We start from the raw sequence: 25575 nt of genomic DNA, 5'->3' as shown, positions 1-25575 counted from the left end.
GTCAAACTATGTACAGTAGGTCGAGATCTGTACATTATGTAAGGCTGAGGTAAGCATTATTGACAAAACCAAAGGAGTGCTGTGTTGGTTTGGACATGTAGAGCGAACGGACAGCGAAAGAACGGCTAAAAAGATTTACGATGCGAATGTTAATGGATGTAGAAATCGAAGAAGACTGAGAAAGACATGGCATCCGGATCCAACAAATACTTGAAGATGGGCATGTCAAAAGTCAGAATAATCGGTGCGTGTGCGTGAGATGTATAAATGTAGATATGGCATTCTATCCTCTCCGCCTACCCTTACGGAGTAATGGGGTGACGGTTTGTTTGTTTGATAAAAGAATATAAAAAGATTGTGTCATTTAAAAAATATTAATTTAGTCCTCGGTAATAATTTCAACATCACTCCCTTTCCGCACCTAATGGTGCATAGGGCACTGCATTGGTACACCAATTGCAGCGTATTTTGATCATTTTTGTTACATGAGGGTAAGATGATCAGTCTTACGCTTCAGGTGCCAGTCCAGGGACTATAAAATATTCTAGTGTAAAAACACATTTTTTAAATAAATATTTCATGTCAACCATGTCGGGAATCAAACCCGAGACCTCTCGCATGATAGGCAAATGCGCTGACCACTACACCACGAGGCCTGTACATGAGAAAAAATATATTACACAAAATAAAGAGAAAAATAGAAAGTAATAATACAGTAATACTAATTAAAGTAGAAAGCTGTTTTTACTTGGGTTCAAAAATTTATTTAAATTTACTTTGAATTTATTAAGTGATAATTAGTTTTAATAGTTCTTGGTTCATTGGGGAGATTATTATAATTTTGTTATTCCTTTGAAAACAAAACTATTTTGACCATGACGTGTGTGGAATTTTGATATTATTTTGGTATTTGGAATCTCAAATTTGTTTATTTTTTCTTCTTTGTAAATTTGTATAGTAGAATTTATTTTATGAAATTTTTTTATTTCCTTGGACAGATACCAGTGTTTTGTGTGTGTATTTTGGTATTTAAAATTAGTTGTATAGATATGACATCTTCATAAATAAGTAATTATGTGACTAAAATAAAAATCGAATAAAGGGGAAATCGTAAAAAGTTTGGTCCTTTTTTTTAAATTTAAGGAACAGATGTGCAGTGGCAACATTTATTCAAACCTTAGTGTCTTTGTAGCCGCTAGAAAGTTTTGTTTTGATGATATTATATTTATATGTATTTTATTTCCACCCAAAATTCTCTCCACAACCTTTTACCTTTCATACTTCTCCTTGACTAATATTGCATGGCGGGAATTACGGTTTGTTGGGATGGTTTTTCACTTACAGAAACTCAAATTTGTTTCTTCGCTTGGACTAATGATCACCGAAGGTCAATAATTTCAAGTAATGTTAGTAAATATGACTGTAACCACATACTGACTGTCTGCCGATTTCAAGACATACCTGTCCCTTTGTCAGGACTCTTACTACATTAACATGTAATGAATTACATTCACATGTTGGTAAGTGGTTACATGCTAATATTTACTTACACGAATGTGCGTAGAAATTAAAAGATGAGTATGTATATGAAGACATTTTAATATTGTTGTAGTGAGGGTAGTCCCAGAAGTAATCGACCTAACAAAGAAAACACAAAAAATTTGAAAAAAATCTCAACATAGTCTCCTTTTAGCTCGATACACTTTTCCCAGCGGTGTTCAGTAGCTTCGATACCCTGTTTATAGTGAGAACTGTTGAACTCCTCAAAATTGCCGCTAACTGCAGTCTCCTCTTACCTGTTGACAAATCTTTTAGCCATTTTTTCAAGTTTGGAAAGAGAAAATAATCAGAGGGGGCTAAATCTGGCGAATAGGGTGTGTAAAAGCAATTCAAACTTCAGCTCACTGATTTTGGCCATTGCAATAACGGATGTGTCATGAAACAACACTTTTTTCGTCAAATGCGGCTGTTTTTTCTTGATTTTATCACAAAATGCTGCAATAAGGTTGCATAATACTCGCTGTTGATTGTTTTTCCTTTTTGAAGATAATAAATATTATATCCCATGCCATAACCTTGCCAGCAGATGGAACTGTCTTCTTTGAAACCAATTCACCCCTTGTAGTCCATTGTTTTAACTGTTCCTTCGTCGCAGGTGTGAAAAGATGACCCATGTTTCATCCATGGTCATGAATCGACGCAAAAACTCGACTTTATTGCTGCGAAACATCCTCACGACACTGTTTATTGTTATATTGTGAGCAAATGCAGCACCCATCTCGCGCACAACTTTCTCATGTCTAAATTTTTTAGTCAATATGCGATGTAAAGCACTTTTTAAAATGCCCACCATGTCTGCTAGCTCGCGCACTTTCAGTCAACAGTCATCCAACACCATTTTGTGAATTTTCTCAATTATTTCTGGCATGGCTACCTCATTTGGTGCGATTTTCATCTTGGCAGCTTCTATGGCCTCATTTACGCTGTCATCCAATATTTTACTGTTGCAAACAAAGGAGCAGACTCCCAGAGTAGAATCTAGTTAGGCTTGATATCGGTTGAAATGAGACCTTTAAAAAAAAAGTATCCTATCACATAACGGTGATCAATTTTTTCCATGTTTATAAATTCTCAAGCGTTCACTATTGATCGCCGTCTAATACTAAACAACGCAGTGTCTTGAAACTTCAAACTTTAACTTTTTAATGTCAGTACTTTCTTTATTCTTTATTTGAATAACCAACAGCTGTATTTATCTTATATATAAAACAAAATAAATTACAAATAAGCCAATTACAGGTTTTCACAAGTAGCATCACAGTAAGTTAAAAAATATTCTCCAACATAAAATGAACTTTGAATTATAGTTTTAAAATTTCCTTCATAATAATGAAGATTTTCTGTAAAATATATATTTTTAATTATACAAACTTAAATATATATTACAAATTGGCATAACTTGAACAGAAAAACAAAAATACTTGATGGAAAAAACGTTATTTTAAGTTAGTGTTAATTTAGTTTTTTTTAATCACATGGGAATTCCACTTATTTGAGTTATGACTCTATTTTATCGAATGTGCGATATGTAAATTTGAAGGCCATTTTCTTTTAAGTAACTCACCCTTTTAAGAACCCAAGAAGGTTTTTCCTTAGTACTTCAGAAGGAACATTAATAGAGAGTTTGCATAGTAGTTCAGGACAGTCAATTGAACCGGAGGCAATTTTTAATAGATACATTATATCAGCTATTTCACGACCCACTTTCGACCATATAATTTTTTTTTTAAATAAGAACCGCCATCTATATATCAGGTCGGATACTTCTGGGACCGGCCTCGTAACAACGCAATGTTTTTTAAACAACTCTGCGGATTCATCGGAGAACGACGGCAAGGAAGGTAATTGAAATGCCATTTTCTTTGCATTATGCGCTATTGTGTTTGTGCGCAACCTCCTAATAGCTCGCGCGTCTCTGGCCAGGTCACATCCAGCAGTACTACAGCGGCGGGGGGCCGTACCAGTGCCTGTGGAGGGGCTGCTCCCGCCAGAAGCGCCAGGCTACGGCGGGCGCCCCCTTCCCCAACATGCCGCGCCTCACCCGTCACGTGAGGGACTTGCACATCAACAAGGGCAACGGCAGGAACGTGCCCCAAGCCGACAGAAACAAGTGAGAATTATTTCTGTATCTATTTCAGTTCATTAAACAATGGAACCTCTTTTTGCACGGAGATACGTTCCACGGAGTACCGTGTAAAAATGGACCAAAACCATTCTTTGATTATCATCCACGAAGTTTGCTACAGTTTGTAGCATAGTATTCCTCTGTTATCTGGTCTCCATACTATGATTTTCACACCAAAAATATTGAATCAGTTCAGCATCAATTTTTATGAACGATAGGCTGGAGATTGGGCTTATCCAGAGACCAACATACATACAATGAGTTAGAAACTAGCTTAAATATATCTTCTCTTCAAGACCGTCGAAATAAATCCAACCTAGTCCAGTCCTAATTAAAATTCTCAACTCACTGTTTGATGCGCCTGAACTGCTGAGCTCAATAAAATTAAATATCCCAACTAGAAACCTCAGACAAAACTTACTTTTTCATACCGATAACCATAGAACTAACTATGGTTTTCATTCCCCTATGCACAGAATTCTTATGTCTACCAACAAACATACCAATCTTGATTTCTTTGATAACAAGTTGTCTTCTTTCAAACGATGACTGAATCAAATTCAATTATAAACACCTCTCTCCCGCTTCCAATCCCACCGAGTCTACTATATACCATTGTCTTTCTACTTTCCTTTAAAATAATTTTCTATGTATAAATATGTCCTTAAAATGCCCATTGGGCGTATATATAATTAAATAAATAATACAACTTGCCGTAGGTACTCGGGTCGAGAATTGGACGCGCAAATGGAAACCGTCCATTACACGTTTGTTGTTAAACTAAAAACCAAACCAAAAATTTGGAACGCTTTTGTTCTAGTGAATTATTACTCCCAGGTTGTGCACAATCCCTCTCCACTTTTTCATAGCTATTTTATAATTTATTGACCATATTTTGTAAATTTTCTTTCTAGAAGCTTCATGGTATCTCGTAATAAGGCCAAACCTTCGGTAGTTCAGCACCGCCCTACTCCTAATACGGCATCAGGACAAACTGGTACGTACAATACTAATTTATTTATCAAACTTTACATTAGTTTTGTAAATGGGGTCTAGAATTCCAGTCGTCCATACGCTTAGTAGCTGCAAGACGTGTTGTTATCTTGCTCCCTTTTATTATTATTTAATTTTTTTAATTTCATCAATATCTTTGTCAATTTAAAAAATGTGCTAAAAAACGGGGGCTAGATTTCTTACCGTCCATGCGCTCTGAGCTGCAAGACATGCTGTAATCAAGCTCCTATATATTATAATTTAAATGGATCTTAATTGGAAACGAGGAACTAGAATCCCAACCGTCCATGCGCCATGTAACTGCAAGACGGGCTGGGATATTTATTTATTGTGCAGCGGCCTTTAGGTGATTTTCACAAAAATGGCGCCATATAAATTATCTAACTATATATTAGTAGTCTAGATTCGTATGCGCCACCCCTGACCTATTCCAGAGTATGAAGAAAATTTTTGTTCCTAATTTACGTCATAGTCTCCTTGGAAAGAAAACACTTTTCATATCCAATTTTCCGCAGCACTGAACTTTATCGTTGTGTGATATCACATCGTTGTATGTCCGTTTGGGTTTGTTCAGTGCAGTTAGATTGATGCGGTGTTTGTGTTGTGTCCTCAGTGAGCCTGTCGCAGATGTCCCCGGTGCGGGGGTGCGCGTCCCCGCTGGCCGCAGCTCCGCGAGGCGCCCCCGAGCCCCTGTTCGTGTCTGTGCCCCCTCGCCCTCACCGGGTGCAACACTCGGAGGCTTACATCAGGTAACTAATTCCTCAATCTCAATCAATCCATAAAGGAAATATATTCAATTTGATCCTCGGTATGAAAGATGGCCAAACGCCAAAAATAGTATCAATAGCAGCCAACAACAAAAATAGCCTTTCTTGCTGTGTTAACCTTTAGGCTAATTGTTCAAAGTATGGCACCAAATATTATCAAATAATTAAAAAAAAAAATGTAAATATTTAAATCAAAAACTGCTATTACAGATTGTCGAAATTTTATCGAGAATAGGTATGGGATCTTTTGGCCATCTTTGATCCCGAGGGCCTCGTTGCGCATTGTAAAATATTATGTCTTAATTCATACAAATATGTATAAAATAATACTAAGTGAATTACATAAGGCATATAAAAAAGAAGACGAGAGATTCGCAATTATGCCGCTAGGCATAGTTTGCCGTTAACAAGAAATAATATTTATATTTAAATATTAATTGTTTTAAGCTTTTTTTCAAATCTTTTCGAACTTAGAATCACTCATGAATTTTTAAATTACGTTTTTTTTATAAAAAACATTAAATTTGTTAAAACTTAACGACAGAAGAAAAATTATAAAACCTTTTAAATTTATTCAAAATTTTTAATTCAATATGGGATTGCCCTGAACTGTTATCTCTCATCAACTTCAGGGTGCCTGGGAGAACGACTAGACAGCTGCCACCGTTTTGTAGCAACAATTCACAGACAGTGTATACTTGTAATGCCGTATTGAACAGACTTCATGAACTCGGCAATAGTTATTCCCATGGTATTGTTCCTATAGAACAAATCTTTTGAATTTTTTCAAAGATGGTGAATGGTTATTATATTTATTTATACATTTTATCATACATACAATTTTTTGTCCACTTTGCCCAGCTATATGAAACAGTATTTTGCGGTTTTCTTTTTATCATACTTTAAAATATTTTATTATTTAATTGGATTTTTACATTTATTCATAAATTGTTTAAACTTCTACTGAATATGTTGTATAATTTTAAAGTTTAATTTTTGTTTATAAATCTTGGGTAAAAGGTAATTTTTAGTAGTTTTTTTTTTTTAATAATTAAACCAAATATGTTAATATTATAAATTTTTGTAAAAGGCAGATTTACCAAATATATTAATAAAATAAAATAAATTACTTCTGAACAAATATTTACTAATGAAAAGTTACACAATCCTTTTTACAATGTTTATCCAAAAGGTTTTTACACGCTTTCATGTCACAATCGGGCATTTTGGTTTCAATTCTAAACGACACGCCTGGCTGGCGGGCGAAGAGAGACATTTGGGCATGAGTGTTATCATTTTTGAGGGCTCAGGACATGTCTATCTGTATTAATATGTCACTAAGTACACAGAACTAAACGCTAACCAGTATGTCAAACACTTCAAATCCCATACAGATGATGTGGCATTCTACCCTCTCTGTTTACTTTGATGGATTGATTTGTTTTCAGGTACATCGAGGGTCTGCACTCGGAGCAGAAGTACATCTCTCCGTGGGAGAAGACCTTCTCCCAGCCCCCGGCCAGCGCGGACCCCTCCGTCCCCCTCCCCGCCCCCGCCGCCGGCCGCCTGGCCGGCTCCTGGTTCAGCGAGGAGCTGATCTCCGGCATGGCGGGCGCGGGCGCGGACCCGCACAGCGACCCCAAGGTCATCAAGGCCATGTGGAACTTGAGGGACCTGCTGCTGAAAGACGCCTTCGCCATCGGGAAGAACTTGTAACCAAAGTGAAGGGAAACGCACCCAAATGCCAACATTAGAAAATAATTTTTTGCTCATTTGCAGAAAAATTAATTTCAACAAAACACACGCCCAGATGTATACTGTCGTGCAAGTCTAAATTTGGCTGTTTCGATTTATGAATGCTCACATATCTCCGTGATTTTTTTTTTAGTGATATTGCAAACTTTACTATTCTTTGAAATCAATGAGGAAGTTCCGTGTTTTTTTTTAAATTTATTTATTAATAAGCCAAAATATATATGTATGTAATTTTATATATCGTATTATCATCATTTGAATATTCAAAAGTTTTTAATTACTGCGCACATAGGTCTCTACGGTGAGTTGTCCTAAGGTTAGGTTCCGTGTCAAAATTCTAAGAACAATCTTAACATGTTTATTTAATACATATCCTATAATATATTCAAAATAAATTATAAATGTACTGAATAAATACAGTTTCAATTCGTTTGCAAAATAAATAATAATATCTTGTTATAAATAATGATTTTTTTATAATAAATACTTAACTCACCAGTTTGTTGGTACTAAATTAAATTCTCACACTTTTTTGAAAAAAGCATCCAGTTTCATTTGCTTTGATTGTTGCTTCCTTTCTTGCAGAATCGTAGCATTAACTACAAATATTTTAATATTCTTTTAATTTTAATAATAATAAAATAAAAATATAATCATACCTTTTTATTTTTCTTAAAAACAAAACTAAACTTACTCGGAAACAATTTCACACACACAATAGGCTGCTCGCGTACACGGTAATAGAATAAAACAATGTATAAAAGTGTGTCTGCTATTAGAATCGCGGCGTCTACTGTCGTCTGGTGTCGGCCGAACCGGGGAACCCCACTCTGGCAGCAACCGGCGTAATTCTAAATCGGCATAAATGGAACCAACACAAAAAAACATTTACCTGTACTCATTTTTTATATCCGATTTCCTTTAGCGCTGAATTTCCTCAAAATATTGAGAGGAACACTGAAGTAATTATGATACTGCAGTGTTCTCCCATTTTGACAGTCTAGTGTGCAAATACTACAAAAAATACTGGGCATTATAATGTCAATATAAAATAAGTTACAGAATTAACAAATTTTAATGTTTATTTTTACTCTCCTGCAAATGGCTAATTTAGACATGCCACAGTGTGCTTCTGAGAGTGTGCAACGTGCAAATTAAACAACCATGTGAAATCATGGTTAGTAATGAAGAGCAGTTAATTAAGGAGGCTGACCATTCTCTTTCATATATTTTGTGTATTTGTTCGTTGGGACAAAACAGAAGGTAAAAAGTATAAAAAGTAAAGTAAGTATTGAAATAATTTTATATAAAGTAGAATTAAGTTACTTGTAAAATAAACATTTTAATAATAAATTTGCTTTTTTTTCTAGTTTATTAATTAAAGTTCTTAGTAGAAGTTCTCAAAGTGTAAAATGTATCTCAACAATGACTAGACTTTTTGAGAAGGAATATAAAAGCTTGATGATATACCAGTATGCAAATATGCCATTCACAATAGAGTCCTGGTGCCACCGCCTATAGAGTGAATTGACAGCGAGAAAACGTGTAAAAATGTTAACTATGCGAATGTCGATGGATGCAGAAAATGAGAAAGACATGGAATGACCAAATCCAAGAAACACTCGAAGATGGACATGTCAAAAGTCAGAATGAGTGTAAAATCCTCTCTGCCTACCCCTGTGGAAACGGCATTATGGTTTGTCGTTAAATATATTTTTTTAATTTAACTGCCGGTTCAATTTGGCAATAAAGTAAACAAATAAAAAGTAAACAAAACAAGAGTAGGTATAATAATTTATTTAATATTTCGATATCAGGATTACAACTTTACACTGAGCATTAAAAATGAACAGTACATAATAATAAAAAATTATGGAAAAATAAATCGGACCATGGATTACAAAGAGGAGGGCTGAAAATTTCATTTCCGTTGTAATTTGGACAGATTTGACAATTCTAATATTCCTTATTTTTAATTTAACAATGGCCGTCTCATCTGCATTCCTGTATAAGATTGTTACGTTTTTACATAAGAATAATAATTATTTTGTATAACCTTCGCCCAGTTTCCTTTAAATACTAAAAGCTCATTAAATCGCTTAAAATTAAATAATAATACTGACGGTTAATTAAGTTTAAGTTCAAATCAATCTCAGAATAAACATAATTAAAATAAAAATGCCTAACAATGTCCAAAACACGGTTTCGATAGATATAACATGAATCTTGAGAATAGATTTCTTGTCAAAATATTACTAAATGAACAAAAGATACACAAGTTTAGAACCATTAATTTTTTTTAACAATTCTCGACAACCCTGGGCTGATATTCTAAACGGAATTGCGCATAAAGAGACATAAATACGTGTAAACATGTGTTTTCTATGCGATTTTGCGTTCAGAATACAACCCCTGGTCCTCTTAAAAGCAAAGTTTCCAATGTTAGGATTTAAAACTGTTTGGAAATCAAGTGGAGAAAAGTCTGCTTCATAGTGTAGTGGTTGGCACCTAGGCCTATCATGCTCGAGGTCCCGGGTTTGAATCCAGGTCCGCGATTACAACCACTATCTTCATCGGTATCGAGACGGTATAAAGTAAAATTTATATTTATGTACAAAAATGTGTATATTTGTAAGAAAATTTAAAGTATCTTCGCCAGTATCCTGTAAATGAACATGTTTAGAAAAAAAATGTATGCATATTTCTATTTTTTATACAGAAAACTTAATTTTACTTTATAGATAAAATTGAAGATAAATGTTACCTTCCCATTATAACACAGTAAGCTCTTTTCATTACCTGTCCTGTCACTTGTCACTGACACGAAATCAGAATTTCAGTTTACCACTCCACTTCAGACATTAAATTTGAATAAGCCCGCTTAAACTGAGTTAAACAATCACAATAAAAAGTTATTAATTCAAATAACAGTTATCTTTAAAAACAACGCCAAATTTAAGTACATAATTACAATACACATACTTCACAGTTCACGATATTTATAATTTGAACACGGCTTCATGAATACATGAAACATTAGCAACAGTGGTAAAATATATACAAATATCTGTAAGAATACATATTAAAATTTGCAACAATTGTACTCACACTATGTGGAAATATTGGATTAAGCTCTTTTTGTTTCTACTCTAAGTCTTCACACATTAACATTACATTGTATAATATATAATACTGGCATTTTGGGAATATATAATCAAATAATTGTACACTGCCTCTTCATAAAAGACACCTCAAGTGTGAATTTAGCGTGTAAAAGATAACTTGCCATGATGCCCTCACTCTTTAGTACACTATTAACAAACCTGTTTTTATTTTGCATAACTGATATTGTACTGATAATTTCGCACTTAGCCAAACATCAAATATTCAAGTTAGTGAAAGTTCTTGGTGGAAAAATAAAATAAAGCAGGTAAAAATCAGAACATAACTGATTTTTATGCTGGCAACACTAAATTATAAGTGGCTTGTTTTGTGAATATGACAAGGTCACGGCATTCTTTTTTAGCACTACTGTTTTCCAAATGTTACAATAAAAGAAAAGCTTAAAGAACACACTGCTCCCTTAATTATTTTCTATTTTTTTTGACAGTCTGTATCTTCCTACACAAATTCGGGGGTTTAGGATCACAGGGGGGTAACTACAAAAATATGTATTGTGAGTTAAGCTTAGTTTCTGTAATGCCATAATCATATTTCGGGGTTTAGGATCACAAGGATGTAACTACAAAAATATGGTTTTGTGATAAACGCAAATATAGATTTTGATCCTATGAAACTCAGAAAATATGGTTATGGGATTATTGAAACTGAACTTACCTCACAATTAATTTTTTTGTAGTTACTCCCCTGTGATTCAAACCTCCGAATTCAAACTGACATCTGATTTTGGTGTGACCATGTTTTAAAATTATATGAATCAAATGAGTAGGTAGGTACTTGGGAAATATTTCAAATCCGATAATATTCACCAATATAGCCAGTATTATATTATGTTACAACTTGGTAACTTTGAAACATATACTTTGGTTTATTACTAATTTATACATGTAGGTTTGCACTATTTCTGACTAGAATACGGATATTCACTGTACGGCTCAGGGTCCCTAAAACATTTAGATTTTAAAAACCTATAACCATAATCCCCCACTAATCTATGTAATGAATAATATAAAGACCTTAAAACTAAAGATACATTTAAATTTTATAGCGATGCTTGAAAGGAGATTAAATATATGAAGTACGCAAAATACTACACATAGAATTTTAAGTTTTACACACACAAAAAGTTTAAAAATTACATCACCTAAGTAGATTTAGATAAAACATTTAATATTTTTACGCTCGAATCTCTACACATAAGAATACACAATCACAACACATTAATTTAAGGAATATTTGGTGTTTTTTTGTTAACATTTAGAAATAATGTGCCCAAAAAAGATATGAAGCAAATATTTATACATCATTAGTAATGGAGTTAGTAAAAACAGTAACACGCCTAACATGTTTATGTCCATCGCAGAAATCATACACACTTTATATTCATTTAATCATTTTTAAGCTATGCAATAGTAACATTTAAAACTACAACAGCAGCAACATTTTAGTATCGATAATGATTGTTGTTGAAGAAAGAAAAAAATTAGAAATTTTATCTTTTAAAACACATTGTGTCAAAAATGTGTGCAGAAATCTTCATGATATATGTGTACTATTTGAAAAATATTTCTACCTTAAGAGGATATGCGGTTTGATGAATAGGTAATTTTTCTGCCACTCACTCGCGGATGCCTCCTCGAATACTGTGCGAAAAAGATAACTGCATGTCGGACTCATTATGCCTGACCAAAATTGAGATCTCATATTACTATTTTTTCTTCCTCAAAACTGAACTGATAACTTTTTTTTTAAAGATAAGAGTATCGGAAATAAATTTTCTGTGTCTACACATGATTTTTTCAAAAATAATTATCGCAGATATAACAAAGGGCTTTTTAGGGTTTTTATATGGTCCTACTGTCAATGACTACATATGCATTAGAGACCATGGCCCTTACAAAAAGTAATGTAAAAAAGCTCAAATGCACACAACGATCCATGCTTGGTATGAACTTAAGAGACAAGAGTAAAAAATGAGGAAATTAGAAACAGAACCAGGATAGCGGATATCATTGATCGCGTAGCAAGACCCAAGTGGCAATGGGCAGGACATGTTGCGAGACAAGACCCCACAAGATGGACCCCTAAAATTTTAAGATGATCTTGGCAAAATAAGCGAGGCGTCGGAAGACCTCAAAAAAGATGGTCTGACGACAAAGCTGCTGTGGGCGGTAAAAATTGGCTGCAAGCAGCAACCGACCTAAAAAAACGGAAGGATATGGAAGAGGCCTATATCCAGCAGCGGAGGACAGAAGGCTGAAGAAGAAGATGGTCCTAGCCAATGGTGGATATCTATAGAGCGTAAAAAGAAACATCGCTCTAGTGCGAAGATACGGGAATCCGTTTGCATGAAGAAAAGTCATACCGCGCATCCTCTTTATATAATGCAGTCATATGAAAAAAGTGTAACTATACTTAATCTATTTGGGAATAAATTATATTATTAATTTGTTAGCATATGCCTCTAATATACAATAGGTACTATAATAGGAGTAAAAACCGTGCTAGTCTTTATAAGAGTAACTAATATTTGGTTAATATTGCAATTAAAACTTTTAGAAAAATTTATATCTAAAAGTCATAGTATTTTTTATCTGTGATTATAATATTTTTATTACACTATAAAGTAAGTCTTATATCGATGGTCTTGTTCTAATTTCAGAATTGGTAATTATTCAGGAGAGCAGTTTAATGTTTCGCAAGTTGCTTTTTTGTCCTTGTTTTCATGACACTTATTATGAATATGCAACTACGACATGGAAAGAGATGACAAATTAGTGTTGTAGTGCAAGGGTTTTTAAAAGGTATTTCGCGAAACCCTGGGGTTTCGTGAGTAAGGGTGTATTATCGTAGAAAACACTTAAAGCAAGTTCAGAATTAGACTGGATGGTGCCCCAGATCTCCGTATTCAATTGCCAGACATTAAACGTAATTTTAGAGCTTTTATAAGTAAAACTGTAAAAAAATTTCATTCTTGCAGTAGTTTTTTAAATTATAATTCAAAATATAGTCTTTCTTTTGAAGTCTAACATTACATGTAAACAATAAGGTGTTGTGGGTTTTAAAAATACCAATTTTGTCAATTTACTTTTTTATTGTCGAGATGGGGTTCCACCAAAAACAGGTAGATCAATAATAGGGTTCCATAGCCAAAAAAATTGGGAACCGCTGTTCTAGTGAGTGTAAATGGGATGACATGCTCGTTTAATTTATCATATAATATAACATTTATCGTTAAAATATCAGCACATTTGACGTTTAGACCACCGATATATAAAAAAGCAAAGCTGTAAAATTTTTGCCGTAATATAATGTCAGAATGAAGTAAGAGAAACCATAGACAATATTTCAAACTATACAAGACATAATTATAAAATATATAAATTTTAGCTAAAAGGGGTTAAATATTAACACGTATGAGAGATTTTAACATGTGCCATTATTTTAAATCACAACACTACCAAGATAAAAACTCAACTGTAGTTTATTTATTGAATAACATTAAAATATTTTTTCGGTTTTGTGATTTACATACCTCACTATGAGCGTTTGTATCAGGGTGGAAATTTTACTAATTTATTGTATCAACTATTACCATGTAAGTATTCAATACAGTTCTTAAGAGATCACGTCTTCAACTAATATAATATTGTGGTAAGCGGGTAACTTAACTGAGTTACCCATTAAAAACACATATTTGTATCTTCCTCCATGAATGCTACAAATAGGCAAGTCGTGATTCATTAAAATCATATTATTGAATGCACGATTTATCTATTTGTAGCATTTACTATTATGTAACTCACTACATTCATTAGTAACTCACAAATGCTGATTTTGAAGTTACCTAGTTGTAGAAATCACCCCGCGATATACAGTTGACATTTCATAAATTTCCTTTTATTTTGAAGGTGTATCGGGCATTGTCCACATGTTAGATACAATAACTGATTATGTTAGTTTATTAAAATATTTTCTAATGCTATTTATAATATGGCATAATAACGAGTAGCTCAATCTTATCCAAATCAATAAGGGGCTTAGCTGTTTTAATTTAAGGAATATGAACATGGGCAGAATGGTGAATGTTACAGTGTGTAAAGTGGCCACTTAAACCAGCCAATGACAGATCATAAGTCCTGTAAATACCTAGACTTCCATATTCCCTTCTCGAAAAAGATTCTCTCTCAGTTGCAATAAATTTTAATGAATCAAACACTTGGTATCATCAACCTATTAATACAAATATGCCCGCCCTATAGATTAAAATATTTTTAAAAGTAGTGACACAAAAACGTACCCATAGTTACAGAGTTTGTTTATTTATACTATTATTATAAATAAACAAACTCTCAGGCGTCGTGGCGCAGTTGGTTAGACGGCCGACTGTGAAACTGGCGTCGCAGGTTCGATTCCCGCCAGTTGCAAGAAAAAAATCCCTGAAAGATTTTTATCTCAATTGGTCTGGGTGTTATGGTGTATTTTCTATTACCTCCTTCCATATCCCCTCTTTCCCCCCTGCTGACAAGCCTCTAAAATAGAGGCTTAGCAGGTTATTCCTTTAAAATAAAAATATATAATTATCATTTGTTATAGGCAGGTAGCCTTTGCTGATGTGCCTATATCTCGTGTACTGCTTTTTGTCTGCATTCTTCTTCCTTCAAAAAAAGCATCCAAACGGTTTTTGAACTGGTTGACTAAAATGGAATGGACAACTAGACTTGGTAATTTATTCCAGTCTGAAACTACCCAGCTGGAAAGGAAGTTTTTCTTGTGATTGAGGTGGAATTGGGGACGATAGAGCTTCCGGTTATGACCCCATAAATACTAGAGATGCATTCGATGAGATTATTTTTACAGTGTTTATCCTACTGGTTTTTGAACGCTTTCACAACACAAGCATTTCGGTTTCGATTCTAAACATCAAGCTCACATCACACCCGGCTGGCGATCAAATAATGACTAAATACGCGTTGGGCTTCAATTAATTTTTGAGGGCTCAGGACGCGTCTATGTGTATTAAAGGATCGATGCTTAATACATAAATTAAAAACACGCATTATTTTGAATTGCCGCTATGATAAAATACTCAAATCAAATAAAAATAACGATATCGACACTATAACACGTTGCGGAATTTACTAAACATCCACAAAATATATTTAAATATAACATGCTATCAATATGCAGGCTCCAGCTCTTATTGTCCGCCTTACACAGAATTCGGCAAAAAAGTGTTTGCATAGTTAATTATAAATATTTCATGTACGAAATATAAACATACTATGTTTTATTCTGCTAAAGAGAAAAATGTTTTTTTTTATCTCTCAATTTCTAGCAGCCATTTTTTAGCTCAATACACAGAGACAGATTCATATGTCAGATTCCTTGAAAATGCTTTCCTCGTTGTCTCCCTTGATGTGAATATACCGCGAGGAACCGTTCTCTGGGATGATGTAATCGGGTTGTATTGTGATGTCCACCAAATCACTGCCTGTTTCATCAGATTCAATTTGCACCTCGTGACGACAAACACCTGCAAGGAAAAGAACATTTAATTTCCACCATTTTGAATTCTGGAATAGTGAAACAACAATATATAATTAAATAAATAGACTTGTAATTACAAGCTCGAAGTCGGCATTTGGATTCGTGGGTGATTACCACCTTAAGGACTTTGGCTTGCTGATTAATGATCAGATGCGACACTAAGAAAAATGCCATTGCACGTGATGATAAAATGCTTTAATTAAGTTACAGTTGCGAAGAACAGAACAAATAAATCCCAAATAAACAAACCATCGCTCCATTCCCACATAGGGGTAGGCAGAAAGGATAGAATGCTACATCACTGCCGTTACATACAAATCTCGTCTCCTCTACATTCGTACATCTACTCATGCACTCACGCCGATTAATCCAACATTTGACACATTCATCTTCAAGTATTTATTGGATTTGGTCATGCCATGCCTTTCTGGGTCTTCCTCGTTTTTACATAAACATTATATGACGACCATGTCGGGAATCAAACCCGAGACCTGTTACATGGTAGGCAAACGTGCTGATTATTAGACGATGAGGCTTTCTTGCTCGTCCACATTTTTTTAGACAAATACAGGACCTTTTTTTAGACCTTTCGAAATAATATATACTTACGAAGTGACTTTTCTTTACTTCAGTTCAATTTATATCTTGCTGATAGCTGTTTTTAGAGTTATTACGCTAAAATATTACATGTTTTTATGCTATTAAATATTATTGACGTTTGTGAGTACACATTATTTTTATCAAGCCAAAATTTTGAGGCTAAAGATTGGTCAAAAATGACAGAAACTATTTTCGGGGATGCTAGTTTAGCAAACTTTCTTCAGGCTTGGTGGTATTAAATAAGTAAAATTATATCATATATTAATTTGGGTTATTTGACATCATCACTTTAGCAGTATGTAACACCAGTCTATATACAATCTGCAATATATCTTATAAACAAATAATATACTATGATACTGCAAACCTAGTCAAATAGGGAACTATAGGCCAGTTATTTTTAAACTGATATTATTGTTTGTGAAATCTATATTTAAAATTAACTTTAATATTTAAATTAATTCCTGGTGATAAAAAATATAACATAATAGCCCAGTACATTTTTGCCTATTGATGGCCTCATCTGGTAGCAATCTTTTTTCCCTGCAAAGGCGAGTATGTAGATTGGTGTTAATGCCAGTCTGTCAAAAAAGAGTAGAAAATATTTGAGGGTGCTGGGGTGGTATTCTGAACCACTCTCGTGGGCCTCTCTACCTCGTTAAAATCATTTTGGTATCCTGAACGAATCTCGTAATAGGTATCGTTAAAACCACGCATGCGCACAGCACACAAATAAACTAACCTTGTAAATCTGGCAAACGTCAAACATGCGACCCGCGAGATGTTTCGTTTTTAAAAATGTATGTTTATTTTTTATTGTGAGCTACTAAATTGGCAATTAAATATATTGCGTCATCTGTAAAAACTCAAAAGACGCCATTATACAAATTACGACAAATCCATTTGTGCTCATAAATTGGAGGTTCGTAAGTTTTTTTTAATTTGTCGGGACATTTTTAGTCTTTGTCAAAAATAACGGAATTAATACAGGTAAGTACTCGTAATTAATACATTGAATCAATTTAAACACGTAATATACTGTCAAAATATTAGTCAGATCGATTTGAGGTCTTTTTTCCTCGATCCAGATCTGGCACAGTTTGAGTATGTCAGTCGGTGTTGATTATATTTTAACACTAAATTCGTTTCTAATTTATATTAATTATTAATTTATATATACATAAATTATCGTACGAAACTCGGGATACACATTTAATGCATCTTAATCATTCTATAAAGGTTCCTAAAGATTGCCATATTGAAGCTAATTGAATGACAAGACGATGCATTGATTGATTGTTTAGTATTCCCAAAGACATACGGTCGGCCGTCGGCTTTTGTACTTTCTACTTTTGCGTAATTCACTATTTCAGGCATTTAAATAAATTATGTTTTTTACAGATTTTTATCAATAATGCAAACATTCTTCGCTTCCATGCAGGTGCTCCCTCAGTTAACTAGTGATAACTATGTTAAGATAATATGTTATGAGGAAAATAATGAATCAGGTCATTAAGGAAACTGACAGGGAAGGTGTGCCTACATTAAGACAATTTCAGTAGAATTATAATATATGGAACGCAATAAGCAATATTGGATACTTGTGGGCTGAAATAAAAAAGTAAAAAATGAAAGGTTCCTGTAAACAATTATGCCCGCAAATGATGAATTTTGAAGAAACTCTGGAAACTATCACAGATGATATAGTATAGGACTTCAACAATGAAGATGTTAACGAGTAAATTGAATATCACTCAGAACCTCTGTCAAATGACTGCTTAATTGCAACAACTGGTAAATGAAATACACAGTTAATGTAAGGAAAAAGCTGATAAAATTGTCTTTGACAGTAAAAAATATGAATGAAGCCTTATCTATTTTGAAAATTAAATACAGCATGTTATTATATAGAACTCTTTATCAAGAAAACAAAAAGTATGGAAGTATTTAACTAACTCTTGAAAAATTTATAAAGAATCACCTGAAAGCACTTAAACACCTCATTAACTTAATTAAAAAATACATCTTTTTTACATCCCTCGACTTTCGAACATTCAACATTCGCACACATTTTCAGGAACCAATTATGTGCGAAAGTCTATTGTATTTCAATGCTTGGGACAAGATGTCGCTCTAATGGTTAGTAATACTGTAATTATATGTCTGTATACTGATAACATAATGAATCATACATGCAAGAACATTTTTTGCTCAAATTATAATTGAAGCTCTAAGGTTTAAATATCAAATCAAAATGCATATAAATTTTAAATCCTTATTTCAGATTTGCTGTCACAATCTCTGAATGTGTAAGTACAAAATGAACCAGTGCAAGATCTGTTTGTTTGATCCCATATCGTTGAAATATACTTATTCTTCTGACATTCTCAATTATTAAAAGGTGTCAAACCAAAAAATAAAGTCACTAATTATTTTCATTAAGGTTGTGTAAGGTATCTCATCATTTCCCTATCCGCACCATGTGGTGCATAGGGCACTGCATTGGCGCATCAAATGCAGCATATTTCATCATCGGTTACATGAAGGTAAGGTGATCAATCTTACACTTCAGGTGCTATTCCAGGGACTCAAACATTGCAGTGAACGTTAAGAATAAATATTTTCTGTTGATCCTGCCAGGAATCGAACTTGGGACCTCAAGCACGGTCGGCAAACGCTCCGACTACTACCCTACGAGGCAGACATATCTCTACCCAATTTCCTTTTCCAGAATTTACATAAGAGTTGCCGTAAAGCCGAAAACGCTCGTCCAGGGCTCTGCTTTCATTTTTCAAACAGGTCTGTTTCCTTTGTCAGCTTGGACACGGACAAAGGGTATGCAATATTATGTTTCCCAGAATTTGAGTTCATTGTTGGTTGCCATAAAGGAATAATAGAGCATAATATATTTAATCAATTTATTCTAAATTTGTTGCAACAGAGAGGGAAAACATTTTTGAGAAGAGAATATGGAAGTATAGGCATTTACAGGGCTTTTGACCTGTCATTGGCTGGTTTAAGCGGCCACTTTACTTATTGTGTTTAAACATCCAAATTTCCTCAACTCTTCCATCTGTTGACTTTTGTGAAGTAAAAGAGCTGAAACCTTTATCATGTGGGTGAGATTCATCCATCCAGCAACAAATTTAGATTGGAATAACTCCCTAGGTAGGAAATCCAGCCAGTCCGCAAAATTTGGACATACTCAAAACATTGTTGAATTAACTAACTGGTAAAAGAAGAAGTATAAGAATTGGAAAATTGTTTTTTTAGGTGTTGCCTAGTAGGTGATTTCAGCCGGATGATATGAATGACAGGCCATAAGCTCTGTAAATGCCTAGACTTCCATATTCCCTTCTCAAAAATGTTTTCCCTCTCTGTTGCAACAAATTGAATTTTATTAAATTATTTCTCCCTAGGGAGGAAATCCAGCCAGTCCGCAAGTATTTGGACGTACTCATAACATTGTTTTATTTATTTTCACTATGGTACCATATCCATAAAGTCTGTATTATTTTTTTTTAAATGTTATGTTGAATATGCATATTAACATTTAAGATTGTTTTTATTTTATTTTTTATGGCTTACAAATAATGAACAATACAATAAATTGGTATAATATCACAATTTGTTATGTTTAGAAATTTTTCATGAATTAAATGTGAATACAACATGCACAAATAATTAATAAAGTAAAAAAAAAAACTTTTTTTTAATCAACTAAATTTAATTTTTGTAACTTTTTATAATTTTTATGTGTATTTAACATTTTATTTGGACTTTAATATTGTTATTTTAATTTCACTAGATTTTTTCCCCTATGCTTATTATTATGGCAACAGCCTAAAAAAAATCAGTACATTAATATGTAAACTGTGAATCAATTGAGTTAAATCGGGTTGTGGTCCTATGACTATCGTCATGGACTTACGGCTCAAAGGTTAGAATCCCATTCTATCCCAACTTGATTCCTATTTTCTAATAGAGAGTTATTTACAACTCGTCAAAAATGGCCCTCAAAATTAAATGTTTAAGTAAATCATAAGAACACAAATCTCTTTTAAAAAAATATATAGTGAATTTTTATACCGTAGAATAAATAAATGCAGGTAATCATCATCATCATTTCAATTCCGCACCTAATTGCATAGGGCACTGCATTGGTACACCAATCGCAGCGTATCTTGATCTTTTTGTTACTTAAAGAAAAAATGATCAATCGTACGCTTGGGGTGCCAGTCAAGGGACTATGAAATATTGTACTGTAAAATCACCTTTTAAAATAAATATTTCATGTCTACCATGTCAGGAACTGAACCTGAGACCTCTTGCATGATAAGCAAACGCGTTGAGAGGATGTGAGAATACATTTTCTTGTAACAAAAGGTAATATAAATAAAAATAATTTCAAATGTACTGTTTTCGTAAAACTAACTAACTAAAACTAAAGTAAATACAATTCTTGGCCAGAGCCCTTATTTCTCCCGGTGAAAGTGATCACATTAAGGTTCCTTATATTTAGAATATGTGTTTAAATATTTATGTGTGAGATATGACTATATTTTAATTACGTGTGAAAAGGAAACTAAAACACCAAAATATTTTTTCAATAACAGTACTTGCACTGTAGTTTATAAGTTTTTAGGTATAAAATAATAAAAAAAACTACAAAAAACTAACTAGAATTTAGCTAATGCTCTACATTTGTGAGAAAAGGTTTGAGTGTTTGATGTAGTTGTTGTAGACTCATTTCTGTAGTCCGCTTTTCTGCTCTGGCACATATTTACTCCCATTTTCTCAGATGATCATAAAGGTGTTAAAAATTGACACCAAATTGCAACATTTGATATTTCCTCTTTGCTAAAAATAAAAAAACAAAAAATTATATAATTTACAATACATTTTTAATTACATTTATATTTAGTACAAAATGACATACTAAAATAAGCACTTAAAATAGTAAAATATATCTTATTTAGGTAAGTTGGAAGTTATTCATCAGGTATTGCAATAAACCTGCCAATATACATATTTTTGTATATTGTACAAAAGTTCATCAGTACACACAAGAATCAAACACCTTAATTATTCCGCATATTGTTAAACCTTTTAAAAAAAAAACTTTGAAGGCTATATTTTGTGATTTATATGTTTTATTTCTCAGACCAAATTATTATGCAGTAAAGGTAATATTTATAAAGTTGTCTGTAGGTATTGTGATTATGATATTGCAATTCAAATATGTGTAAGCTGATTAATTCTAAATATTCAAAATGATATAAGCGGTGTCATATGTAATGGTATAACTTTGTATTTTCCATATGGTGACAAATTTCCTTTTGTTAGGACATGCCAACGTGAGCTGTAGAGAAAATATTTAATATAATATGAATTTTAAACTAATATAAGATATTTTAATAGTACTTACTTTATTTTTAAAAAATTCTTATGTACTTTGGCTCTTATTCTGTTTGGTAATAAAAAAACATTTGAAAAAATAACAAATTGGGTATTATTTAAAGCAAATCTAATAAATAGTTTAATATGGAAATAAATGATGATTGATATTATAATATACAAATGTATAATAACTGTGTAGGTAGTGATATTTCATTGTTTTTACAACATCTTTAATACCCAGACTGGTATCTTAACTATAAAAATATATATATTACAATTTATATAATAATAACTGAAGTATTGTATCCTTTTTTATTTAGATTTATCTTTATAATAAAGATATCAGTCATAAAGGTGTAGCGACGAATCTTGCTACTGATTATTTCAGATTTGTGAATTTAAGTACCACTTAACTTTCATTTTTTAGTAAATTACAATTTAAAATGAGAATTTTCAAGAGTGCAAAAAAAACTTGAATTACTTAATAAACAACGTGTCCCACCTCCAAGCAGATGACGAATATATCCGATAGTTTGATATCCATATATTCCATTACAGCATAAATTTAAAGAGCCAATCGATACCATCCCTTTGAAGGATCCGCTTTACTGGTTTAATATAATCTGAAAAAATACACTTCTAAAGGTTAAATTATTTACAGATGTTCTAAAAGAGAATGAGATTTTTTTTAGAAGATAATATTATTAAAAGTCTAGACATTTATAGAGCTTACTATTTACTACTATTATTATTAATATTGATATAATATTTGTTTTAGTACAAAGGTATATTTTAACACCACTATTCATAACATAAATTATATTATATTACAATAACCTTAATAATATTGTATCCTTTTTATAACACATGCTGTGAGCTATTATAAAGGGTGATGGGTTTAGCAAAATTAAATATCTTATGTGTATGCATGTCCAATTGTCTTTCATTGTTTCTTAATAAACATTTGTAATTTTTCACGTCTCTGAGGGAGTTTGTCGTTACAAGATTCTCTTCCTTTTTTAACATGTTATTTTCTGGATATTATGTATACCTGTGTTATATTTATAAATACCTAATTTTACCTTTTTATTTTCATTATTTCTATATGTGTGAATTAAGATGTTCTATTTTGTAATGTACATATATATGAATAAATAAAATTGAAATACCACCACCAAACCACTAATAAAATAAATATTAATTATGAGGAAGACTAATGAACAAAGAAGACCAAGAAAGAGATGGCATGACCGAACCCAACAAATTGTTTGAGAAGGATCTCATCAGTGGTACGGGCGGTACGGCAATACTTTGTAAGGCTCCCCTCCCACTAGGCAGCCTGGCTGCGGCAGCTAATACTACATATGACGGCTTATTAGATACCGCACACTAGGCAGCCAAGAATTCCTGGCTGCGGCAGCCATAAGAACGCGTTTGACGTGCACGGCAGCCAACTGGCTGCCTGCAGCCAGAACGAGACAAAGCAAATGTATGTGACTGCCTCAGTCTCCGCGCACTTGTTGTAACAGCCAGAAGTATTTTATGAAACGAATTTGCAATGATTTTCGATACAGAAGATCCATAAAATAATTTTGAAATGAACCCTTTCAAGTAAAGGATGAATTCAATATCTTCTTTTTGGTTTGCGTTTCTTACGAGATAAAATGTAAACAAAAACATCTTCCACATCCATTTTATTTGGACTGGCCGTCAGGCTGGCTGCTTTAACTGGCTGCGCAAAATTTTGACTGCGGCAGCCGGGCTGCCTAGTGGGCGGGAAGCCTAATTATCAAAAAAAAATTAAAGGGGAACATAAAAGCTGTTAATATATTACTTGCGATTTTAACCAAACAAAAATACCGCTGAAACGATAAGTATTTACATGCATGATAATTATTTACATTACGAATATCAACAATTAAAACTAACAGTTCGCAGTAGCGGTATTGCAGTACCACATGCGGATATGGTAATACTTCAAAAGTTGGAAAAATCAGCACATATGCATGAGATTTTGTATGACTGCAAACGCATGTGTGTTGTATATCCTCTGGCTGTCCCCGGGAAAACGGCTTGGTGGTTTGTTTATTTTTTACTAACACTAGCTTATTCTTAACCTTTTACAATTTATAAATATTATAATGATTAACAACTTGAGAAAAAACTCGTAAGGTAGGTTTAAACCGTACACAATATATAAGTTTGATTAAAATATCGAATTAGATAAACATACCTTCAAATGATGATTCCTGTTGTCGCGCAAGATGTACATTTAGGGACGCTGTGGTTCGTATGCAAGTTTCTATAGAGTACAGTAGGTATTTCACAGAGGTTCTATAAAAATAAACAAAATCCCTAAGGACATGTAGATCCGGGGCATACTTATCATTTACAAAAGTAGTTGAACTGTCACTGTATGTTTGTTTATGTTTTGCATTGTTGCAATATAAAAAGTACAGTTTGACGTGTAGAAAAAATAAATACCCCACATGGCAGACGTTATAAATTTTCATCAGGATAGCAAAAGCGTTATATTTTGTAATAGGTATATTCATCTCGTCAGTGACGCATGCGCACGAGTATTTTTTCTCATTTTCGACACTCACGCTGTTGCGGGTAGATATCGAACTATGAAACGTCAATTATAAAACCGTCTAAATAACGAGAAATAACGATTGAGGTTTGGTAAATTCAACATAATTAAGTATTTTGGGTCGTTCTTAAGGTCACAACAATGTTTCTATTGAAAATCATTATTTTTGGTTTTATGTGTTCGAATTCATTTACGTAATTTGACATGTAATCATCAGAATTGCCATATGGAAAACCAAGTTTAACCGCGTTCAAAAAATAAAAATCCCTAAATTACACCACGTTATATTCTCGTCCGAAAGTCGAGATCATCTCGTGGGTGTCGAGAGTGATCAGAATACCACTGCTGGAGGACGTAAGTTCATTCAAAGGTACATTTTCTAGATCTGATTCAGAGTCAAGATTTAGGGAAAGGGTTTTTTTTTCTTTTGTTTTTTTGTCCTTTATAAGAAAAAACATTCGGTAATCGTTTTTTTCCTTTCGTGAAATAATAAATAAAAAAATAATTCATGTGGAATGATCTAAATATACAGCGTGTTTGTTAAACCCTGTCACATCTGAAACCACGATGATCGGTATGACGGTATGAGCAAGAAAACATATTGGCTTATTAAAATAAATTTTCAGGTCGAAAACATTTTTAAACAAATGGTTGCTTACTTCTGCGGGGGAGAAACAGGGAGTGCGGAGGGGGAAGTCAGGTGCGCCGCCCGCCCCGAAATCCGAACAAAACTAACTAAACATTCTTGATCAAAACATTTTGTATGAGTTTAACACGATTTCAAGAATAAAAAGAAATTACACACTATTCAATTAAACATTTACAACGCCACAATGCGGGATTCGATTTACAAACATTTATTTCAATGTGACAGTGTTAGGTTATAAGATTTTACTTTCATTTATATTTCACATCTATTTTATAGGAGTATTTCACTTATAAACTTAGACGCTTATTGAATAATTCATTATTAATTTGCCAGTAATCATGCATAATAGTTTTATAGTGATTACGATAATCAGTTACACTTG

At 33.1% G+C, this 25575-nt stretch overlaps 1 protein-coding gene and 2 long non-coding RNA genes across 4 annotated transcripts in view; 2 read left to right on the top strand and 1 right to left on the bottom strand.

The window, feature by feature from the left end:
* The window catches only part of polybromo (protein), a 65593-nt gene extending 50280 nt beyond the window's left edge, over positions 1–15313 (top strand). Inside the window, 4 exon segments of the mRNA XM_088239210.1 lie at positions 3484–3670; positions 4600–4682; positions 5313–5448; positions 6915–15313. Coding sequence (XP_088095336.1) covers positions 3484–3670; positions 4600–4682; positions 5313–5448; positions 6915–7182 — 674 coding nt within the window. The 3' untranslated portion in view covers positions 7183–15313.
* A 1861-nt stretch (positions 15314–17174) lies between these two features.
* Positions 17175–18974, top strand: LOC148273052 (uncharacterized). The gene is made up of 3 exons (XR_015824703.1): positions 17175–17541; positions 17953–18690; positions 18836–18974. It is a non-coding gene; the product is annotated as an uncharacterized LOC148273052 (long non-coding RNA).
* A 1391-nt stretch (positions 18975–20365) lies between these two features.
* Positions 20366–24828, bottom strand: LOC148273051 (uncharacterized). Of its 2 annotated transcripts, none has more exons than XR_015824701.1 (3): positions 24185–24818; positions 22454–22574; positions 20366–21411 (listed from the first exon to the last, which is right to left on the bottom strand). It is a non-coding gene; the product is annotated as an uncharacterized LOC148273051 (long non-coding RNA). The 2 variants fall into 2 exon arrangements; XR_015824702.1 differs by having other exon boundaries at positions 21347–21411; positions 22433–22574; positions 24185–24828.
* Positions 24829–25575: the final 747 nt, after the last annotated feature.

This window comes from Micrasema longulum, unplaced genomic scaffold (assembly GCF_059751315.1).
Source record: "Micrasema longulum isolate JH-2025_06_02 unplaced genomic scaffold, ASM5975131v1 h1tg002094l, whole genome shotgun sequence".
NCBI lineage: Eukaryota > Metazoa > Arthropoda > Insecta > Trichoptera > Brachycentridae > Micrasema > Micrasema longulum.
This window is presented reverse-complemented; position numbering and strand designations above follow the sequence as displayed.